The sequence below is a fragment of the Petaurus breviceps genome, unplaced genomic scaffold (genome assembly GCF_028583685.1).
Source record: "Petaurus breviceps papuanus isolate PSGF00001 unplaced genomic scaffold, PetGlider_PUasm1.0 90994, whole genome shotgun sequence".
Taxonomy (NCBI): domain Eukaryota; kingdom Metazoa; phylum Chordata; class Mammalia; order Diprotodontia; family Petauridae; genus Petaurus; species Petaurus breviceps.
In genome coordinates this window covers 8,646,435-8,670,460 of record NW_027187393.1, presented here as the reverse complement: position 1 = coordinate 8,670,460, position 24,026 = coordinate 8,646,435, and the positions used below count along the sequence as shown (strand labels likewise).

General features: G+C 37.4%; 1 protein-coding gene across 2 annotated transcripts in view; it reads right to left on the bottom strand.

The window, feature by feature from the left end:
• Positions 1-3,598: 3,598 nt before the first annotated feature.
• IFT52 (intraflagellar transport 52) overlaps positions 3,599-24,026 on the bottom strand; it is a 33,441-nt gene continuing 13,013 nt past the window's right edge. For both annotated transcript variants that reach the window (XM_069077582.1, XM_069077583.1), the window contains exons 7-14: positions 22,048-22,174; positions 19,673-19,759; positions 15,765-15,833; positions 12,386-12,540; positions 7,675-7,762; positions 6,981-7,089; positions 6,140-6,285; positions 3,599-3,980 (exon numbers count right to left, since the gene is read on the bottom strand). In XM_069077582.1, coding sequence (XP_068933683.1) covers positions 3,933-3,980; positions 6,140-6,285; positions 6,981-7,089; positions 7,675-7,762; positions 12,386-12,540; positions 15,765-15,833; positions 19,673-19,759; positions 22,048-22,174 — 829 coding nt within the window. In that variant the 3' untranslated portion in view covers positions 3,599-3,932. The remainder of the gene's footprint in view (positions 3,981-6,139; positions 6,286-6,980; positions 7,090-7,674; positions 7,763-12,385; positions 12,541-15,764; positions 15,834-19,672; positions 19,760-22,047; positions 22,175-24,026) is intronic.

Genomic DNA, 24,026 nt, shown 5'->3' with positions numbered 1-24,026 from the left:
TTCCTGCATCAATTTAAAGTAGTAGCTATAACTATTATTAGTCATGTTGAGTATTACTAAATAATTTATACTGATAACATTGAATTTTAATGCATGATAGTATTTGCACCCAGCCCAAGCATCTGCATGCACAAGGCCTTCCCATAAGGGCCATACCCAACTTCAGCTAACCTTATCTACTACCCACCATGGCCTGGGCCCAGCCCCTCCAAGTAAGGCCACGACTGGAAAGAGCTGCCCACCTCTGCCCCTCACCCCACCCCACCTCCCAGCCCCAGGGACCATGATATTATCTGGGGAACCTGAGTCTTATCCTAAACTATTAAATCATTGCAAGGCCTCTGGCTTCACAGTGGGGTGATTCCAGACATGATAAAGATAGGTTTCTTTTAAAAGAGTTTGTAAACCAGGAATGAGTATCTAATCCAACCCCCAAATTTTACAGGAAACAGAAACCTAGAAAAGAGTGACCTGCCTAGGGTCCGCAGTAATTGGGAGAGCCAGGATTTAAACTCACACCCTAAACATTTAAGAGTTTTATTTTAAAACAAAAAGTTAATCATTTAACTACATTTCAAGGTTGAAGTTCTGATCCTCCTACTGCCAGTTTATTTATTGCACAGTCACTAATATTTATGAAATAATGGAAACAAGAGTCAAGTTGTGGTCCCTTAAAAGTTCAACAATACTGCTCTTGCTTAAAACACTTTTGAGAACCCTTGGAATAGCTTTCTGCTTCTATAATGTTCTGTTAAATATGCTCAATGGGTGAGGCTGATTTTTGGAAACTGTTAGAGATCAGTGGAAGCTAAGTATGGTGATTCAAACTGGTTGATAACATTCAGCATCAAAAATAATGAAATCTATTTTCTTAGATGGCTTGAAAACTGACTTGAGTTTGAATCACGTTGGAAGCAATAGAAAAATAGCTGAAATGAGTATGCATCATCATTCTTTGAAGAACATATGTGGACATCAGTTGGGATGCTAAGAATTTCAATAATTTATATCTGATATATCACTCCTTCATAAAAATACTCTGATTACAATATTAACATTAATCAAACTATCAGAATGCTGCATTTTTCTTTTCTGAAAGACCAAAGCAACAACAAAATCATAGAACTTGAAAATATTTCTTAAAAAAGCAATAAGAACCACAATCATAGTAGGAAAAAAAATTGGGGGGGGGGCAAGGCAATCAGGTTAAGTGACTTGCCCAGTGTCATACTTCTACAAAGTGTCAAGTGTCTGAGGCAGAGATTCCCAAACTTAATTGGTCTACCACCCTCTTAAAAAAAAAAAATTCCTCAGTGCCCCTCTGGAAATCTCCTTTCTTTTTCCCTTTAATGTTTTTTTATTTGTCATTTCAAAAAAATACAATTTTTTAAAATGACATCTTAAATAATTTATTGTAAATTTGTAGATTTTTTCCTGCATTGAAATTTTGATGATGAAATATTGCATCATGTAACCACAGAGTATTGTATTATAAACAAGTTATTACATGCACATATTCCTACAGATACATGTTGGACTTCCTGACAAATGCACAACATGCTTACCTGCCAACACTTGCTTGTTAAGACCTGTCATGGACTTGGCCACTGATTGGTTATATTTTAACTGATTATAACTTGTTAAATGGTTACAACTTGCACTTTGTGTGTTTATTTGGAAAATAACATAATCACAACAACTTTAACTGTTACACAACAGATGAAACATGTATGGCGGATTTTTCAAAATTCTCTTACCTTCTTTCCTTATGCTTCCACTGTCCTCTTATTTTTATTCAACATCCCCCAACTGCCTCCTAGATTGTTCCAGCACCTCCCCAGGGGGCAGAATCACCCACTTTGGGAACCTATGAGGCTAGATTCCAATTGAACTCAGGTCTTCCTGCCCCGAGGGCTGGTGCTCTATCCAGAGCCACCTAGCTACCCCCACAGCAGAAATTTGAAAGCACAGTATGTTTTGGCTGGATAAGTAACAGAAATCAGAATGTTAAACTAAAAATGGCCTTAGACCCCCTTCAAATCGACAATTATCAACTGCTAATTTCCTATATATACATCACTGTGCTAGGTGCTAAAGTTCAAAGTAGAATGAGGCACACAGTCCACAACTTCATGAGCAAGCCAAGATATATCTGAATTAAAGGTTAGAGATCAAGACTTTATGTGAGGTAACAGCTCAGCAAAAGAGAAAAATGAAAACAGAATTAATAAATATTTGTGATCTAATTCAATAAAAGCTTAAAATCTGGGAGGGATATAACACACAACAAAGCTAATAGTAACACACAATATTATATAAGCACATTAATAAAGTACAAAACAAAGTGCCATCTTTGGTGTAAGAAGAAAAGTGGAGGCTTTTAACATCTGTATAAGTGTTTAAATAATCGTGTTTCCCTGATGATTCCCCATGTCTTTCAATCACCCATATGTTTTCTTCCACCTAAGGAGCATCATATATCAAATCAATTCCCATTGATTTGTTCAATCATTTAGCAAGTATTTATTGAGCACCTACTATGTGTTTTGGTGCTATGAAGAACATATTTCTTAAAAGCATAAGATATACTCCTTTCCTTACAAGTACTTAAAATCTAATTGAGAAATTTAACATGAGAGTGAACAGAATCATAGGTAGTAGGTTCAGTGAATAGAGGGTCTGGAGTCAGGAAGGCTCATCTTCCTGAGTTCCAATCTGGCCTCAGACAACTATTAGCTGTATGACCCTGGGCAAGTCACTTAACCCTGTTTGCTTCAATTTCCTCATCTGTAAAATGAGCTAGAAAAGAGAATGGTGAACCACTTTAGTATCACTGCCAAGAAAACCCCAAATAGGGTCATGGAGAGTCAGATGTAACTAAACAACAAAGAATAGAATTAAAAGAATATAGACATTTACTACAACTATATGAAAGCAACAATGACAACAAAATCTTGATTCCTTCCAGTTGCTGGTGCCTCTACCCAAAATAGCCATAGATAATTTTTATATAAACTTATACGTGTGCATGTTGTCTCCCCCTATAGAATTTAAACTCCTTGAGTGCAGGAACTTTTTCATTTTTTTTTTAGTATCAACTGCCTACCTGGCACACAAAAAGCATTTAATAAATGCCTTAATGTACAAGAAAGGAAATTCAGAATGGATTACAAAATAAATAATTTTTGGGCAAGTTAAATAAGTCTTTTCTTAGAGCTGTTAAACAAAAGCCTGCAGTTACATGCACAAATAATTGACATAAAACAAATGATTATTTATTATTTTGTATTCAAGGGTCTAAGAAGTAAAGAATGCAGAGAAGGAAGAGACTTTAGGGGAAATGTTACAGAAGATATCTCCAATTTTTCGATGTCCCAAAGGCTACTGGAGATACAGGACTAGAGTTTAGGATGGGGCTAGATTTCACAGATCTAGGAGTCTGTAATTTCTGTTTACAGTCCATTATATTAAGCAGATTCTGCAAATTAACTTATTTTCTATAATATTTATTATTCATTAGGCATAAGAGAAAGCTTCATAAAGATCACAAAAAAGCTGAAGCAGATTATTACATCTTTAACAAGACCAAAGACAGGACTGGAATTGAAAGAGAACATTTTAATGTAAGAATATTTCTCATATTACAAAAGTATATAGCTCCAATAAAAAAAAAGAATATGGGACCTTTATCTTACATAATGATTTTGATAGTTAGCAATCCTCATAATGCGCCTGCCTAGTCACTACAGAAAATATGTAGAATCTTTAGCTTTGTACCTATTTACAATATAAAAGTGCACGGCTCATAGTGGAGAGGCAATTTTGATAAATATATAGAAAAACAAGTAGAAAGAGTTTATAGTGAGAGACCAGACAGCAGGTTAGCTGTTCTAGTATCTCCCCCTCTTCTGGTCTTGTAAGAGGCACTGTACTCAGTAATTGCTATGAAATGTAGCTTCACTTGTATCAACATCATGCTCCTAAAAAAAAGGGGAAAAAAAGAGGAAAATTTCAATATAATGCTAAAACCCACTCATTTAAACTCTGACTTGTTAATTGCTGCTAATTAATTGCAGCCATAGGAAACTTCAGGTATATAGGATTGATCTAACACTTAAATTAAGAGGCTGAGAGGTCAGATGGCAGAGCAGAATAACCAGACTTGGAGGCAGGCAGGATTCTGTTCAGATTCCACCTCTGACACTTAACATAGAGACTGTTGTCGGGTTCCTTTACTACTCTGAGCCTAGGTATCCTCATTCAAGTGTGGTGATATTAGTCCTAATAATGGGGTGCTTGGGATCTATGTTTGTAAAATCAATTTGTAAACTCAATTTGTAACATCAGTAATGATGGGGTGCTTGGGATCTATATTTGTAACATCAATTTGTAATACCACTTAACATCAGTCTGTAAAACCAGTTTGTAAAATCATACCCCGATCCCCCCCTTCCCCCAGCTTCAGAGCATTAACTCTGCCCAGTAACAACTCATGAATTGTTTATCTCAGCTTGGAACAGTGACAAGCTACACCTATCAATCCTTCACAAAAGTATCTATAAACATTCCAGCTTAGGCAACTATTATCTCCCCCTTGTATAGTGTCCCACTGCCCCCAGGAATCCTTTGGTACCCTATCTCTAGGTTGACTCCTTGGCTGCCTCAATGAATCCTTCAGGACCCTATCTCTGGGTTAACTCCTTAAGAGCCTTGGTTCCCAGATATCAATCTTGTCAAACATGACACTGATAGGTGGCAGACTGGGCACTTCTCAGCCCTTGACTGCTAGCCAACTTAGTGACGTTTCAAACCTAAAACCACACTTCCAGGTAGCCCCCTCCCCCTTGGGCTTTTTCCCAATGAATCATGGGCAATATGCCTTCAAAGTTACATAAAAAAATGCATGTTCCTTTAAACACTGGCCCCACCTTAACTCCTCCCTAATCCCACCCTTAATCACCTAGTTAGCATAATTGGCAAGGGTTCTACTATGGATTATCCTATAAAAACCTTAATTCTACCCCTTTAAGGTTGCATGTCCCCTAAGGACTCTTGCCCACTGTACAGCCTAACAATAAACTTGCAGGTCCCCTAAGGATCCTTGCCCGCTGTAAAGAGTACAATAAACTTTTACAACTCTGACTCCAAGTTGTCTTGGGCTGAATTCTTTCAAGACTGAATGGAAGGTTTTCTGGTCTAAGATAAAGATCAGAGTTCCTGCTGAACCTAATAGCCAACCCTCATCACTACTGACCTCACAGGATAGTTGTAAGGATTAAATGTGATCACACATGGGAAGTGCTTTGCCAATCTTAAAGTGGTAATCAGTTATTATTAATTTTAGTCAGCCTCAGATTAAGATTTCAAAAATTAAAAGCTAATCATTCACTGCTAATACAATCAACAAATGTGAGGCCTATCAGCAAGTTCATCCTGCCCCTCAATCACACCTTCTTACCAAAGACCAAGGCAATAACTTGCTCTTCCAGATCCCTAAGTGGCCCAAAACTCCTACTCACCTTTCTGCTTAAGGTGCCATGGGCGCTATTACTTTGATCACCAGCACAAGAGCTACTTCTCCACAGTAACTAGGTGACACAGTGGATAGAGTGCTGGGCCTGGAGTCAGAAAGACCTGAGTTCAAATCTAGCCTTGGACATTTAGTAGTTGGGTGACTCTGAGAAAATCATTTAACCACTGTTTGCTTCAGTTTCCTCATCTGCAAACTGGGGATAATAACAGCTCCTACCTCCTAGGGTTGTTGGGAGAATCAAATGGGGTAATATTTGTAAAGCTTTTAGCACAGTGTCTGGCATATAGTAGGCATTATATAGATGTTTATTCCCTCCTGAAACTTAAGTCTACTAATCTCCTCACAGGAACACTAATAGCAGGGGGCAAAGGCAGACAATAAGCATTTGATTTTTTTTTAATGGAAGTAATAAAAAACAAGGATGATAAAATTAAGCCAAAGGTTAAATTTAATCCACATGGCAGAAAATCTTTATGCCTGGTTTAGAAATAGGATTTTCAACATCATAACTTTAGATAACAAAAAAAAAACCCCAAACCTGTGTATCCAGCTCTCAGATGAAACCAAACAATAATTCTAGTATTCAGTATGTGATAAACACATTACCTGATTCAATTTCTTAAACTCCACGACTTGGAAGAATATGTGCTCCAGAACATGCTTAGCGTCTTGTTGTTCCTTTTGAAGTTTACTAGTCACCCCAAGAATGTCGCCACACTTCCTGACATAGAATTCCAGGTCCTCTTCAGTACCTAAAAAAGTTGGGCACATGCAGCTCAGATACTGACTCCTACTACATCCTAAAGTTTTAAATGTGCCACATTCTACATATTCACAATCAATTGTTCAAGACCTTTTGCTATCTCTAAATTTTCAAATACATTATGCTGTTAAGGCTATATATACAGTAACAGAAGCTTTAGAACCCTATTAGTTGTACTCATGGAGGTAAAAGGTCTTATCAGTTCTGATAAAGGCTTGGGTGCCCAGGACTGCTTAGAACTATCATTTACATGTTCAGGCAAAGATGATTCTTTTGACCCAGTGGCAACTGTGTATGCACATTTTTATTTTTTTTCTGGTACTGGTGACTGACTTGTACTCAATTCGTCCATATTATTTGCTTAAACTACCCTGGGACCAATGGTACATATTTGTGAGAGGCAGCTTTGGTTGAAAGAACAATCTGTGGCCAATTAATGATTCACAAAGGAATAAACCCATACCTTCAACTTATTAGCACTAAGGTCTAACTAACTGGGATAATCAGCCACTTGGGGGAAAAATATCAGAATAATTTGCATGAAATAAACAAAACATAAAATGTACTTTAAAATTCTATCCATGTTTTTTTCAGTTCAATGAGACAAATGGTTCACATACCAATGCTACAGTTGTATATTTTGAAAAAAAAAAACAATAAAACATGTAAATTGATCAGGCTCACACTTATTGGTGATTTGAGCAAGCCGTGCTTTCTCTGAAGAGAAAGTTTCATCCAAGTCAAAGAGTTCCAGAGGAGGTGGTGGTAATTCTCTGAAACTGGGAGGAAAAACCTAGGTATAAAACATCTTTTGTTATTAATTGTATAAAGTTTACCTTAGGCTATTGAAAATTCTAAAATGAATTAAAATGGTTAAAACTGAAACATCCTTATTTCACGATCTCAGAATGTATCGTTATTGCTTAAGCACTTATATGTGTGATACCTCAGAACCTTCCTTATGTAAAACCCTCAGGTGTTATTCCGATCCTGACCTCCCATTTGTTTCCCTGTTACACACCTTCACCATTTCCATTATCAGTCGTTGAAGCAAATCTACTTAAATTCATTAATTCAACATATATTAACCAGATAATTTAATAAACAATTTACTAAAAGCAGTTATTATGCTAGACGATGAAATACAAAGTTTAGATGTTATTAAGTGAATATTGACTGTGAATGGAACTAAACAAGAGCTGCGGGTGATTCAAGGAACAATTCAACAAACATTAAGCACCTACTATGTGCAGAACATCATCTTGGCTACTTCTTTATCACCCTTTTTGTCACAACATTATTTCTACACTAGGTATACTAGGCAAAATGAGTGCCAGGCAGTAGTTCCATCGTGCATTCCAAAAACTTGGCAACTTACCGCTGGCTGAAGGGCAGGTAACGGAGTCTCAAATTGAGGCTGGATGAGCTGGAGAGGCTCATGCTTCACATTTAGTTGTTCGTAAGCTCTGTCAAAAGAGAAAAATATATGAACCAAGGACAGGCAAGGTGAGTTACAAGTAAATATTCCCAATTAATGGATATACTATATATACTTCTTGTCTATAAATTCTAAAGAAGAGATGCCATGGGGCGGCTAGGTGGTGCAAGGAATAGATCACCAGCCCTGGAGTTAGGAGGACCTGAGTTCAAATGCAGCCTCAGATACTTAACACTAGCTGTGTGACCTTGGGCAAGTCACTTAATCCTAACTGCCCTGCCTTCCCCCCTCCAAAAAGAAAAAAAGAGATGCCCAAAAAAAACCCAAAAAGCTCATATGCCTTAACAAGGATAATTAGAACAGACATAATGCCAATTTCAAATAGGACTATTTAAAATTACTGTTTTTAGAACTGAATTTGACTCACAATGTGATTAGAGCTAGAGTATTTTATTCATATAAAGAACAAAATGATATTGTGGAAAGAACAAGGTACTAAGAGTAAGGAATGTGGATTCAAATCCTTAATTTTGCCATTTCTTAGCCCTGTAACCTTAGACAAGTCACTTAACCTCAGTTTACTCACCTGCAAAATTCCAGATTTCTTTAAAAAGAGTTTTGCCTCTGACATTTCATAATTCTATAAGGAGTTTCTGGCTAAATAAAGGTCTATCACAGTCAACTCTTGCTTAAGTGCTTTTCAGAAAAATCTTTTTTCACCATGTAACTGGGGGTACCCTCCTAACAGGAAGCAGCATTCTGGTTCAAAAGGTAGGGGAGGACTTATTCCATGAGAAATAAAACTTCTCATGGCCTCTAGGACTATAAGTTATAGATGAAGTATTGATCTGCACTGGTGGAGACAGTTTCCAAATTGAAAGTTCCTTACCCAAATAAAATCACAGACCTGGAAGGGCCATCATCTCACCCTCAATAGACAAATTATCCATGACTATTTTGCAATTTGCATTAAGGGCTATGTAAAGTCAGCAAATTACCCAAATAATTATCTGTGATGAATTTTTAAATCAATAGACTTTCTTACCACCACTCAGCATGCTATCTGATCACATCTTCCAGTTAGCTGAGTTGTGTTCAGGAATGCAAACTAATTAGAATAGCCTAAGGAAACCATTACTAGCAAGGTAAAGCTGATGACAAACAAAAAACACACCCATCAAGGCAAACATACATCCCTCCACTTTCAGCTTACATTACAGCATCACAAGGGTGTGAAATAATAGAAGGGGCTCTAGAAGTGCCTTCTAGAAGTTAAGTTCTGTCAACGACTAAACAATTCAAGTCATTCTCCCCTGAGGCTCAACATCCTCATATGTAAAATGTGGGAAATAACATTGACACAACCTGTCTCACTGGATTATTTTAAGAATCAAATGAAAAAGCACTACATGTGCTCATTATGTTCCATTCACTGTGCTAGGTGTTGGCGACACAAAGGAATGCTCGACCTCAAGGAGTTTATATTCTATAGGGGGAACAAGATGGACACAGACAAGCATATACAAAATAGGCATATGCAAAATACAAAGAAAATAAATACAAAATCATTTAGGCAGGAGAAAGCATTAGCAGCTAACCTCATTTAACCTGCCTAAGTCTCAGGTTCCTCATCTGTTAAATAAGGGGCTGGACTATGCCAATTCTAGATCTAGGATCTCAAGGTCCTATTTTATTCTTACTTCACTTACCATCGCCATTATTACCGCCAATGTTCTAAATAGAACTGATTCTTGAGCTCAAAAGAGTTTTTAGTTTTAAAATTCCACACAAAGCACCTCTGAAAACAGAAGTGCTCTGTGAGTATTTTCAAACGTGGAAAGACCCCACAAGGAGGCTTTAAAGCAATCATGGCTGTCCTTTTGTGAATATGGTCAAAATTTTAAAAGGACAACTGACATGCCTGTTATTTACCCCTAATGAGAGCAAAGCAACAGAGATGGAGGTTTAGTCAAGCCATTAAACTGAAGCAAATGGTTTTAATGGCACCTTCACCTTTAGTTTTAAGCCTGGATTGACAGGAGCTACAGCAGTCTATTAGTCTAAGAAATGCCTAGAACTTCAAAATGACAGAAGATAACAAAGGAACCATATCTTGCCCCTGCCCTCCCTCTTCCCCACCCCCACCATTAGTTACATAACCTTGAACAAGTCACTTCCACACCTTGGGTCTCCATTTCCTCATCTCTAAAATGAGACATGACCTCTAAAGTCCTTTCTAGCTCTGAAATGCTATAAAGCCATTATTTTATGACTCTATAACTAAGCAGATGAAGATGCAGAGGTGATTAAAAAAAGAATTTACACAGTAATAGGGACTTGAAGTCAACCTATAAAATTGGCTCGACAGTGCTGAGTCAGAGATGTCATCCTCATAAGAATCCCCCTTTCTTTCCTTTTGCTTTTTTGGAGGGGGAAGGTAGGGCAATTGGGGTTAAGTGACTTGCCCAAGGTCACACATCTAGTAAGTGTTAAGTGTCTGAGGCCAAATTTGAACCTCCTGACTCCAGGGCTGGTTCTCTATTTACTGCCCCACCTAGCGGCGCCCAAGAATCTCCTTTTTAAAAAGTAGCTGAGTATCACTTCTTCTTACTGAAGGAAGCAAGGTTGAGGTGGGGGCTAAAAAGGGAACAAGGCCTCTTCTGAACCATTAGGGTCTAGCAATAGTTCATGTGAAAGGAGAGCTGACAGGAGAAATCCATGCTTTGCTCTGGCCTCACCTGGTACCTTCACAGCCTTCTCTAACCCTTCTCTCCCAGCTGGGAGTTGCTTTTGACTTCCCCAGTCCTGAGAGCCACTCTTCATTCCTTTGCCTCTAAGTATGGGGAGTTGAGGAGGACCAGCACCTCTGCTGTGAGGGCTGCTGAGCCCTTTTCAAGGCTGCTCATCCACCTTTGGTATCTACCTTCACAAATTCTCACCTGTGACTCCAAGAATCTAGTTTGAGAAGTGGCCACACCCCAGTAAAACTATCTCAGAAGATGGGCTAAAGCAGGTTGGGGGTAATCAATTGGCCTCAAAACCTTTGGTGAGTTAGGGGAATGTCTATCCCAAGCATGTAAAGACTTCCCCCAGCAGAATGGGTAAATGAGAACAATTCATTCCAAGGGCCATTAAGGAGGCTGAATCAGGTGCTATGGAGCACTTAGAGCTTGATCAGACATCAAAGATGCCATGGTCATCCACTGCATCCTAGGCCTTGGCCAGTCATTTTGATTTTTGTCCTGCCACTGGATTTTAATGTCTCTGGAAGAGAGTGAGGCTGACAACTCTACCTCACTTAAATCCAACTGGTCCCCTTTGAAAACAAAGGACAAACAACCACCCCAACAAGAAGGAAATAAATTTTTATAAATGTTTAGTTACTTTTATATCATTACAGTCAATGATTTCATTTTTTCTAGTCTTCCTTCAAACCCTCTAAGCATAGTTATTCTCCCTGGTGAGCCCCAGCTGTAAACAGGTCTATTGTTCTCAATGTAAAAGGTCTTATTATTCCCAACTCTAAGGGTCTCTTTTTGATTCTGATCCTTCTTGACTTTTCCACAACCTGGCATAATCCATAAACTTTTTCCTAAAGAGCCCTTTCTCAGCCTAACTCTAGAATTAGTATCATCTATTTGCCTGCTACTTTAAAAGATATTATCAAAATTTTCTTTGAAGGCTTTTTTATAAAACATATAACCATGAGATCATGAACAGCCCAAGCAGTACACTGAATCTAAACAATTATTAAGTACAGTCCATCATTTATTAAAGCTGGAGGGAATCCCGAAGATCATCCAGTACAAACCCTTCATTTTACAAGTGAGGAAACTGAGGCCCAGAAAGTAACTTGTCCAAGGTCACACAGCTAGTAGAAAGCTAAATCTAAGTCGTCAGAAATCCACTGTGCTCACTACTATATTATAATGTCAAAATGGGACACAGGCCAGGAGATTACACAGAAGTCATTCCTCGACTAGTGAGATTCAAAGTACAGAAGGGAAAAAATAGGGACAGGAATTAGGACCGGACCTGTGATTTCATGGAACTCCTGGAGGAGGAAGGAAACTCCCTCTATCAATTCAAACCAACACCTTGTCTGCAATGAATAGTCTTACAGTGTTAACAGAGTACTGAAGGATTAAATGACTTGTCCAGGGATCACAGCCAATACATATAGAAGTCAGGACTTGAACCTAGGTTTTCCTGGCTCCCAGGCCAGCTCGACTACCCCAGGCTGGCAGAAGAATTACATGCCTAGAAAAGTTCATATTTTATAAAAAGTGAAAGCAGCCACCAGAAACATTAACCCTGAGAATTTCATTGTCAGCCAAATGAGAAAGTTGGACATCTCTAATGTCCCTTCCAGCTCCAGTGACTCTACTTACAATTATTTTGGGGGGATGAAGGAAAGGGAGTGAAGGAAGCAAAACCAAAGCAAGACAAGAGAAATGCTTCCAAAAACTTTTGCCACGTAATAGTGTCTTAGTCAAAAGGCTCATTTTACTTTTACCTAGGCAAGGATTCTAACAACCTTGACTTCCATTACTAAATTTATGTTTGAAAGCCAAATACACACAAAAAAACTCAAAACCTTAAAGTAAAGTGAAAATGCAGTTCTAAATAGAGAAGTTTTATGGGTGCTGACTTGATAACTTTAGATAAGGAAGTGGTATCCAGCTGGTAAATGGATAAGTCAAAGAGAGTTGTGAAGTCACGTGGGTTCTCATCACCCTCCTGAAGACACACTCGAAGTCGCTCTGACAGCATAGCAGTGTCTGGCAACATGGTATAGTCAGAAATCTGAAAAGCACAAGATTGACACCTTAAATGGTGAGAAAAGAAGGGGGAAAAACTTTGTTCAGTCATGTTTCATCTTGTAATGTTAATATTAAATTAAAAGCAATTATATAGAAAGTATTATTCAACTATACTCATGCTATCCATTCCTGAAAGGAATTCACCTTTCATGACACAATTACACAGAATAATTGCATGTAATAGATGGAAGGAATGGAAAAGTCCAGCAATTTCATTCAGTTGGCAAGGTTAGGGCAGAAAAGCAAAGGGATTTTCTAAAATTCCTAAACAATTTTATACATATTATATTAAACAAATATAGTATCTTAAGTCTTCAGAAGTATAAAGTATAAAGAAGACAGTATAAAAAATATAAAAGTCTTGAAATGTAAAACCCCAAATTAATCTGCAGTCTCTTTCCTTTCTCACTTTCTGATCAGCATCCCTTCCTCCATAATACTAGGTATTCTCTACCAGTAAGGGGACCAGCATCATGGTCCCTAAAAGGTTATTACATCTCTGTCCTGTTATAGAGCTTTTCATTTTTTGTCATCCTGTTCCTGTGGGCTCCTAGAAATATCTGGAGAAGTACAGAGAGGATCTGTGACATGAGATGAAATATCCCACTATGGCCCTCACATTATGGCTACCCTTTTCTCTTTATCACTTCACAAGAACCTGAACAGGAAAATGGGATGAATAGGAACTGCTGTAAGACCAGCACAGAGGTGTCTTGTTTAAATCTTTTCCTACCCATATTATGTGTTACTAGGAAAGACCCCTCTCCAGACACAATGCATAAAATTCTAACTGAAATCCATCCCTCTCCCTTCACATATACCATAGACTTCATAAATAGTAGAAAATTGGCATTTCTCCCTCCAAAAATGTACATAGCAAATATTTCTTCTGGTGAATTGGATCTTTTCATAGGTACTTATTTTTTCTTTCCATCATGATCAATCTTTCTGTAATTTTTACCAATTAACAGTAATTAATTACAATTCATATTTATTATTAGTTAATTAATATGTCCCATTAAGAAGAAGATTTGGATTTCCTAATGAGGAATTTCTCTGCTTTTTAAATGATACAGGACAAAGTACATCAGCTCTCAACATCCAAAAATTAAAACTTCAGAATGTCATGATTCAGAAGTTTTGGGGCTTTTTTTTTTTTTTGCTTTTTGGAGGAGGGAGGGGAGGGCAATTTGGGTTAAGTAACTTGCCCAAGTCCACACGGCTAGTAAGTGTTGTGTCTGATGCCGGATTTGAACTCAGGTCCTCCTGATTCCAGGGTCGGTACTCTATTCACCGCACCACCTAGCTGCCCCATGATTCAGAAGTTTTAGAAAAAGGTAGAGTGGAAAGAGAGGTAGTCTCAGAGTCAGGAAAACCTGAGTTCAAGTTCTAGCTCTGACACATCTTGGCTGTGGGAACCTGGACAAGTCACTTCATCTAGCAAGGTCCCTGCAGCTCTCTAAGACTGAAGGTGCAGAAATGGCAATCTGTATCAGGAGAGGGAGGTTCTTCATTGAGGAAGGGGTTCACCAGACCATAAAAATCTTAGGTCAAGTCCCTCCCCCTCCCCAGAGACTGAAGAAACCTCAGATCTGATCCTGTGAAGTGAGGTTCCACAGTGCTGACAGACTTCTTTCTCTGTCTTCAGCATTTGGATAGTCAAGCAGAAGAGTGTTAAACAAAGAGTCAGGAGAGTAGGTCCCAGGCTCCCTCCTCTGCTACTAAATGCCTATGGGACATCTGACAGATCAAGTTCCCTCCAGGAGTCTGGCTTCCCTCATCTGTCAAATGAGTAGGTCTGGAAGAACTTCATTCACATCCTAAATTCTATTCTGATGACTGGTGTCCTCTAGTGGGGCAGATTCCAACCCAATCATGCTTTCCAATCCTAAGCCTCTCCTGTACATGTCCTCCCATACAGTCACAACAGAGGATCCACCCACTATAATGAAGGGCCTTCCTCCAGATATCCAGAAGCTTCCTGGATAACAATGGAACATATAAGCTATCTGTTCATAGATTATACCCCTTCTTACAACTGACAATTATATCAAAAAATAGGGCCAGATGCAACAGAATTTCAGAACAAAGAAGCATTTTCTTTGCTTATCTGTGGATTTTCTTGGGTCTGCCTTGTTAAACACAAGATGGACTTTCTGCTACCCCTTATTAAATTGGTAACTTTTAAAATATTTTTTAACCAAGTGGGTTGAATCATTTCTAACGGTCCTCCTAGCTCTTCCATTGTAAGATTCTAGATCTACTGCTTAGTATTAACAGTAATTATAAGGGTAAAATTTGGCTTCATATAAATATATGAACCTACTAGTTATAGAAGGAACATACTACATATCTTGGTATACTTCATGATAAAGAAATAAAGTTGAAGAGTTAGTAAGGGTTAGTAAGAAATTTTCTATTAATATTTGCCATACAGAACAGAAATTCTGAAGAATTCTTTTTATTTCTCAAAAATTTATTCCTCAAAAATTTCTTTCTCAAAGACTATTTCATGATAAACAGATTTTACAAGTTGAAACCAGATATTTTACAACAGTAACTTCACTTTGTTGTTGGCTGGCATTAAATGGTAGGTGCCCTAATTAAAATAAGAGCTGTGAAGACAGTGAAAATTATGCTGGAAAATAATATAATGTTTGAAGAAAAAAAAAGAGGCTAAAAGCTTGCAGATAACTCAGGATCTGTGCCCTAGTATATAATGAATACTTTCTTACAAAAGAAAGTTTGAAGGTACCAGACATGGAGAGCACCCAAACACGACCACAAAAAATGAAACTGACTCTATCTTAACAGACAGAATCATTGATATGCACTTTGTCTCAGAATCAGCTTATCTATGTCTAGTCAGACCATCAGTGAGGAGTAAGAGATAGATGACTTTAGGGATCCAATGAAATACGCAATATAAAAAGGCCTAGAGGATGGCTAACATAGCACACTGGATTTATCATCTGGGAAGAGCTCTGAGAGAATACAGTTAAGAGTTCCACAGGATGAGAATACAAGGATAAGTTCCTATCTGTACCAAAAGAAGGAAGACTCACTTCAATGAGATCACAGATTCTTCACATTACTGAAGTTTTAACACTGCCTTAAAAATAGAGATTAAGGAGAGGACATTCTTTTCAGAATGTTAAAAATGGTAAAATACTGTCTCTGTGAATTAAATTTTAAATGATTTCCTACCTCTGGGTCTTCTGCATCAATTTGGTTTAAATGGATTTCTGTTGTGGTGAGCCACTGGAAAACTACATCCTAGAGGCAAAACAAAGCACATTAGGAAGCCAAGTAAAGAAGTGAGAAATAATAAATTAAAAAGATTAAAAATAAACTAAAATTAGTTGTTCTGTGAACCATTTCTCAATGTAATCTCATAAAATATTACAATTCATGAAATTTTCTTCCAACTAATGCCAAGTTAAATTATCATTTTGTCTATAAATTCTCCTTAGACATTTACCCCTATAACTTTATACCAAATTCCAATGACATACATTAAAAGTCAACAAAGATGTGCCCATTTTAAGATAAGAGAATGAACCACAAAAATAAATTTTATAAAACCTCAATTCATTTGTTGAAAAATAGATTATAAATATTTTCATAAGAGGCTATGACATTCTTTTGCTTTCAAGCATCAATACTGAAGTTTAGAGTCTATGCCTAGTTATTAAAACATTTCATAATGTAAAGTATAATATATATGTAATATAGTTTAAAGCAGTGGTGCCAAAATCAAATACAAATGGATCATCATAGCTACATGCCAAGTTAGAAAACCACAAATTAACATTATCTATGCTGTGTTGTATTTTTATTCATTTTGTTAAATATTTCCCAATTACATTTTAATCTTGTTCAGGCTGTACTTAGGAGTTTTGTAGGCTGTGAGTTTGATATCTCTAGTTTAAAGTAATGATCCATGATACAGTCCAGCTTTAAAATATCATTAAACAAATGTCACTAATCTAACTAATATTTCTAATCAGTCAGGCTCACTCAGTCACAAATTCTAACTAGGACAATTTTAAAAATTTCAAATATAAAATAAAATTCTGGAAATGAAAAGGGTAAAAAAAATCTCTAATGGTTTTAGTGTCAAAAATATTATCTGCAAGAGTCAATCTGGTCTTCCACATTACAACTGGATTTTATTAACAGTATGTATTATCCTACATTTTAGAAGCTAAACTCTATCCTCTCCTCCTTTTAAGTATCAACAGCACTTCTCACCAAGGCCATCTCTTTAACAATATGTATCTTTCATCTCATCCCCTCTTTCATCTTCTCCAGCAGACTGCTGCCACAGTCATACTCTCTCTCTTTCTCTCTTTATCATTCCCTATTTATTGGTTCCCAATCCCTAAAAGAGCTTCATTACACCCTACTGTCCCCGAAAGTTATCATTCTAAACTTCTCCTCCTTTCTTCACCAAATTTCTAGAAAAAGTTGTCTATACCTAATATCTTCACTTCCTTTTTTCCTTTCACTTCTAAATCCTTTGCAATCTACCTTCTAATCCTATCACTCCACTGAAACTTCTCCCTCCAAAGTGAGCAATCTCTTAGATGCTAAATCTGATAGTCTTTTCTCAATCATTATTCTTGACCTTTCTGTAGCACCTCACATCACCCTACCCTCCTGGATGCTCTCTCCTCTCTGGGTTGTTATGACAGCATTCTCTCTCTTGGTTCTCCTATCAGTCTAATCAATCCTCAGTTTCCTTTGCTAATTCATCATTCATATCACATCCCCTAACAGACCCCAGAGCTCCATCCAGGTCTTCTCTATACATATTCTCACACTTGGTAATCTCATTGACTCCCCTGGGTTTGAGTATCATCTCCATGTAGATGGAGAGGCCAGCACACTGTAACTGACAAAGAGTCAGGTCAAGTCCAACCATTTTACAGATGTGAAAACTGAGGCAAAAAGAAGTTGTGACTTACCCATGGTCAAAAAGCTAGTAAGTGTCTGTGGTGAGATTTAAAGCCAGGTCTTGCTGTCTTCATGTCTAATGTCCTACCCACTACCTCATGCCACTAATACACACTGGTTGTGATCCTGGACAAATCATTTAACTTCTCAGTGATCTAAGCAACTCTCTTAATATGACTAATATTTATATTGTGTTTATTATATGCTAGTACCATACCAAATAAACACTTTGCAAATATAATCTTAGTGGACCCTTGCTGCAACCCTGGGAAGTAGGCAGTGCTCTTACCCCACTTTTACAGTTGAGGAAACTGAGGCAAACAGAAGTGAATTGTCCAAGGTCACACAGTGTGTCTGAAGTTGGATCTAAACTCAGATCTTCCTGGCTCCAGGCCCAGCACTCTAGCTACTGCCTAACTATAGTCTATCTGCCTAATCTGTAAGTTTCAGAGAAAAATGCTGACTTGCATTGATAGAGGGATTTTCCTCACTCAGGAGTTCCCTATACCAACAAAATCAAAGATCCAGTCCCTATCCTAGGCAGTGAGCCAGTACATTGGAGAGCACTGGGTCTAGAGTCAGGAAAACCCAAGTTCAAATCTGGCTTCATATACTTCCTAGCTGTATGATCCTGGGAAAGTTACTTTACATCTGCCTCAGTTTCTTCAAATGGGGATGATAATAACAGCACCAGGGTTATTGTAAGGATCAAGTAGGATAAGATTTGTAAAATACTTAGCAGTGCCTGGCACATAGTAAGCATTTAACAAATGCCTATTCCCTCCCTATTTCTAATTCTGTGCAGATGACACCCCAGTCTACAACCTAACGTCTCGCAAACTCTAGTCCCATATCACCAACTGTGCATTGGGCATTTCCAAATGAATATTCTCTAAGCTTCTAGAACATGCCTAAAACCCACAACCAGTCACTCAGCTTTCCTATTTACGTTTAGGGCACTACCTTCCTTTTGGTCACAAAGATTCACAATCTGTCATTCTTGATTCCTCACTTACTCTCATTCCCACATATTCAATTGCCAATTCTTGTTTCTACCTCCATAACCTCTCTCAAATATGTCCCCTGCTCTGTACGCACACTACCACTGTCCTTGCTCGGGTCCTCATCACATCTGGACTGACTGTTTCAAGAGTGCCTGTTAATTGGCCTCCCTTTCCCCTTCCACTTCATCCTCCACGCAGATGCCAAAACAAGTACAGGTCTCCCCAAGCCAGTGCCCTGCTCAAAAAACTGAAGTGGCTTCTACTGTCTCCAGGACAAATATAAACTAATGTTCCAGCCGTACTACGCCTTCCTCTCCATCACACAGTCTCATGGTCCAGCTAAGCTGTCTTATTGTTTCTTATGCTGGCATTCTATCTCCTGTCTCAACACCTTTGCACTGGTTGTCCTGCATGACCAAAATGTAGTTTCTTTTCATCTCTGCCACTTAGAATCCTTAGTTTCGGTCAAAACTCAACTTTAGAGCCCTCCTTCTATATGAGGCCTTTCTTGCTCTCCCCAGCTGTTAATTATCTTCCCTCCTAGAATTAAATATCTTGAACTTATTTGTATATACTTATGTATGTAAGTGTTGTCTACCTTGATGGCATGTCAACTCCTGGAGGGCAGGGACTGTTTCATTTTTTGTCTTTATATCCCCAGGACCCAGCACAGTACCTGGTACATAGTAGGCACTTAATAAATGCTTGACTGATTGAGGGGGAACCTGTATAAAACTTAAGAGTATTTATAAAGACAAACAAATTTTATATAAATTCCATGAAAATAAGATCTAATTTAGTTTCTCATCATAGCAATTAAGACCATTCCTTCAGTTTTCAATTTATCATTTAAAGTAGCCCAACCTGAGTCTTTCCTTGAATCATTTTATTAATGATTTACCTGACCCCAAATTCTACAGCCCTTGGTAATACTATGGATAGATTTTTTTCCCATATATTGGCTTATCAACTGAAGCTCACACTTTAATATGCTCTCTTTCAAATATGGTGTCCTAATGAAATAGTTGGAATAGCAATGACCAATGCATTTTCTCAAATATCTACTTGTTTTACAAATGACTGAATGCACCAATGGCATAAAAATGATACATACCCATTGTATAACAAAATAATCATTCCAAAAAATCTTACCATGATTTTGCTGTTTTCTTCTTTATCCAAATACTGGTCACTAAACATGTGGCAAGAACCTAGCACTGCCAACTTTCCACCTTGGTTCTGTCAATGACAGGCAATACATTGAAAAACACAGGTCAAAAGCACAACTTGACAAGCTTATTCTCATCATCATCTATTCATTTAGGTTAGAATCTATGGTTGCTTGGAATATATTTTATAAACTAAACAAATTACATATGCTAAATAAATATTATATCAAGGCTGCAAAACAGTCAAGGATATACATAATATAATACAATCATATGCTATGATCCAAATCTCATTCTCATTTAAATTCTCACATATTCTTCTATTTGACTTTTAAAGGTAATACTACTTGCATAAGACAATGATAATCAAGCTTTATTATGTGTTCCCCCTCCCCCATTTTTATTATCCTGTATAATGAGAGGATAATTATCTTCTCATGTTCTTAAAAGAAAAAGATAGATCCAAAAGTAAGCTATATACTGGAATTAGGACCTATTAAATGTATAATCAGGTCATGAAGACATTTATGAGTTTCAAAATCAGTTTTTTAAAGCTTTTATAGCTAAGAGGTACAGGAAAAGTTTTGTTTGGCATTGAATAAACAGAATTATATCCGAGGCAGGTATTTTGTATATTTTAATGAGTTTAACATTTTAAAGAGTCAGATGATGCAAAAGTGCAAACTCTACAATTTTTTAAAAAATCCTTTCAGGAAATTTATATTGGCTATCACATTAAAATTGATTCATTCGTTGGATTAGGGCATTGGGGTGAGGAGGCAAAAGAATGAAATAAAAGCCACTGGAAATAATTCAAGACTATTTCAAAAAGCGGTTTCAATCAGTAGAGTTTCACAAAAGGACAAATGACTGAATACTGCTGTGATTGGAAACAAAACTATAGGTAACTCCCAGAAAGAAAGTCCAAAAAATTGACTTTCCTTTCTACCAATCATATTTCATCTTATATTTTCCTTTCCCTAATATCACCATCTTTTCCCTACCTCATTTCTCTCAAATAGATTATAGATCTTCTTTCTAATCCTTTTTTCTGCCCTGACAGAGATTCTACCATTGTCTTCAGCTTCCTCTTCCAGCATTTTGTCTATAATTTCCTCCAGCTAAATGAAAAAGGATGTCTAGTTAAAGACCAATTCTCTCCCTGCCCTTCATATTAACAGTTCTATTCTAGTAAATCAAAAGGGCTGGAAAGGGGTAACAACAAGCTCAGTGTTGTAAATGATATTAAACTAGGAGCCAATACCCAAGTTCTAATCCGGGAGCTGCCAATGATTTCTAATAGGATTCTTAGGTCAGTCTCGGCAATCATTTTTTGATCTCATGATACTGACTTGTCTCATAGAAACTGTGCTCACAAAGCATAACAGAAAAGTCAGGAGAAATTATGATTACCATTTCTAGGAAACAAGGAGACAATAATCTCTTGCTGGTACAAATACAGCCAGGTCTCAATCAGTGCGAATAACAAATTCCTTGAAGTGGATGCATTATTTAAATTAGCACTATTTCCACTGGGCTGGAACCCATTACCACATTTTACATAATTGTAACTTGTAATTATGCTTATTTGAATATAAGAAACCACTTCAGGGGCGGAAGTCATCAGGACCCAGATGTATACAGCAGAGTGCTCAAGGCCGGGCATGTACTGTATACTGGATATTTTTCATTCATTAAATAATGACTATTCTAAAGTGGGTATTCATTAATTCAGTGCTGACTATTCTAAAATGAAGTATTTCTGTTCATCGTTGAAAAATCAGATCACTAAGATTTTTCCATGTAACTGGTGTTAAAACATGTTTTTACCAAGGGCGCTTAAAAATAGTGCAACTATCTTTTGTGGATATAAACTTATATGTGTAAAAGGAAACACATTATTTTCACATCTTGCTTCCACTGTTAAACAACATTTTGTTCTCATTTGAAAATGTTTCTGGGTATTTGGGAAAGAACATTTGCAACACTCCCTTTGTTAATAATGCTTTATATGTACTATGTTATTTTAAGCAGCAAAGATACATAAACTTCTTAAGTAAAGAGAGACAGGAATTGGTGTCTAGGACAGGAATTTAGTCATTGTTTTTCCAATTTCAGTTTTCCTAGGATAAGCTAAAACTGACACCAACAGTATCATGCCATATAATCTAGTGCATTCTGCCATTTCATTAAATCTATTTGCATCTAAATGGGTGTAACTTTACAAAGTACTAAGGGGAAGAGCCTGTAGCTGTGGACAAGGGTATTTACAAGTTACAAATTGGTCCAAATGTCTTAAACAGCGTTTTTGTATGTGTCAAGTAATATACATAAAGACAAATTCAAGGAAATTTGTACCTTAGAGTGGTAGAAAGCCAGAATGGGTCTGTTAAGGGGAAAGCAGACAGACCCAGTTGATAGAACAGCTACTGCTGGTTTCATCACGCTCAGTGTGGCACCAAATGGATATACAAAGGTGAGAGCCCTACAGAAAAGTTGACATGTTAAAACTAAAAACATTTGATAAGAATGACAAAGAATGATGCCCAAGCTATTGATCAGAAAAGAATTTTTTCTACCAGGCCTTGGTTTTCTAAACTACAAATGGGAACAACTGAAGTAAACTTGCATTTATTAAGAGCTTATTATGTTTCAAGCACTGGGCATACAAAGAAAGTAAAAAAGAGCCTCCGCCCTCAAGGACCTCATTATACTATGCATTTGAACAATTATATTCAAACAAGATACATATAAGATAAATTGAAGAGAAACTCAGAGGGATGGCACTAGCATTAGTCATATATTCAGATGCAAAATAAAAGAAAAATGGAAGCATTGCCATAGTTACTACTTATATTTCACATTCATTTATTAAAAGACTTCACCATTAAACTATTCACGACTTTTTTTCTTTGGTGGGGGAGTAGAGTAAATGAAATGAGAACCTGACCCTCACGAAGGTGTTAATACCATTCTTTGATAGAACTGAGCCACTTACACATGTTTTAAAGGTCTAGAAAAAAGATTCTCAACAGTTTAAGGGCATTGTAGCCATATTACAAAAACAAATATAACATAACAAACATTTATTAAGCAAGTGCTGTGTACATAACAAGATTAGGTTGTAAAAGTTGCAAAGATTAGATGAGAGATGGTCTCCACCCATCATTAAAGAATTTACAATCTAGCAGAGAAACAAGACACTAACAGAGAACAATAATACATATACAACTGATATAGCTACATGACCAGACCAGAAAAGTAGTCAAAACTGGATGGATATCTTAGAGTTCTAAGCTCATTTCTGTAATCAACCTAGCATACCTTTTAGATTATATAAAGGGAAAGATGCTATGCCTTTTGAGATAAATAATTTATATTTATGTTAACAGTTTTTGCTTTTTTAAACTGTCACATATTTTATCCTCCTGGGGAAGGTAGGAACATTTCATCCCCATTTTATAAAGAAGAAAAATTAGTGAAAGAGGCAGAACTAGAATCCATTTCTCCCACCTCAAAGTCCAATGGTATGCTTGCTGCCTTTTTAAGTTATCTTAAATTGTGTTTTTTTTTTTTGCTTTTTGGAGGGGGGAAGGCAAGGCAATTGGGGTTGACTTGACCAAGGTCACATGGCTCTTAAAAGTTAAAAGGATTTGAACTCAGGTCCTCCTGACTCCAGGGCCAGTACTCTATTCACTGCCACCTAGCCACCCCAGTATCTTAAATCGTATTAAGATTACTTTAACCTGAATAGATTTCATTTGTCACAAAGCATTCAACTCACAAAAATAGATTTCAATGTCACAAAGCATTCAACTTCAGCTCCTCCTCTGATTATCTCAGGAGCTGTTGTAGTTTGTTCTTCCTTTCTGAAGAGGATCAATGACATCATGGGTGATTGTCTTGACTCTGTGAATTGCATTTAAGTGAGGCAGAGTTGCACAAACCCATCAACCTCATTCTCTTCCAGAGTCATCAAAGTCCAGTGGCAGGACAAAAGTCAAGAGACTGGCAATGGCCTGGGATGCAGTGGGTGACCCTGTCATCTTCCATGTCTAGCCAAGCTCTAAGCGAGCCACAGCATCTGCTTCAGGGGCCTTCAGGGCAGTGGAACAAACTGTTCTCATTTGCCCATTCCACTGGGGGAAGTACTGGCATGCTTGGGACAGATATCTCCCTAACTCACCAATGGGTTTGAGGCCTGTCTGCCAAGATGGTTCTACTGGGCTATGGCCACTGCATATGCTACAGTTTCTTGGAATCCCAAGTGAGAGTTAGGTGAAAGGTGGATGAGTAGCCCTGAAAAGGGTTTGGCAAGCCCTAACACCACATGTGAG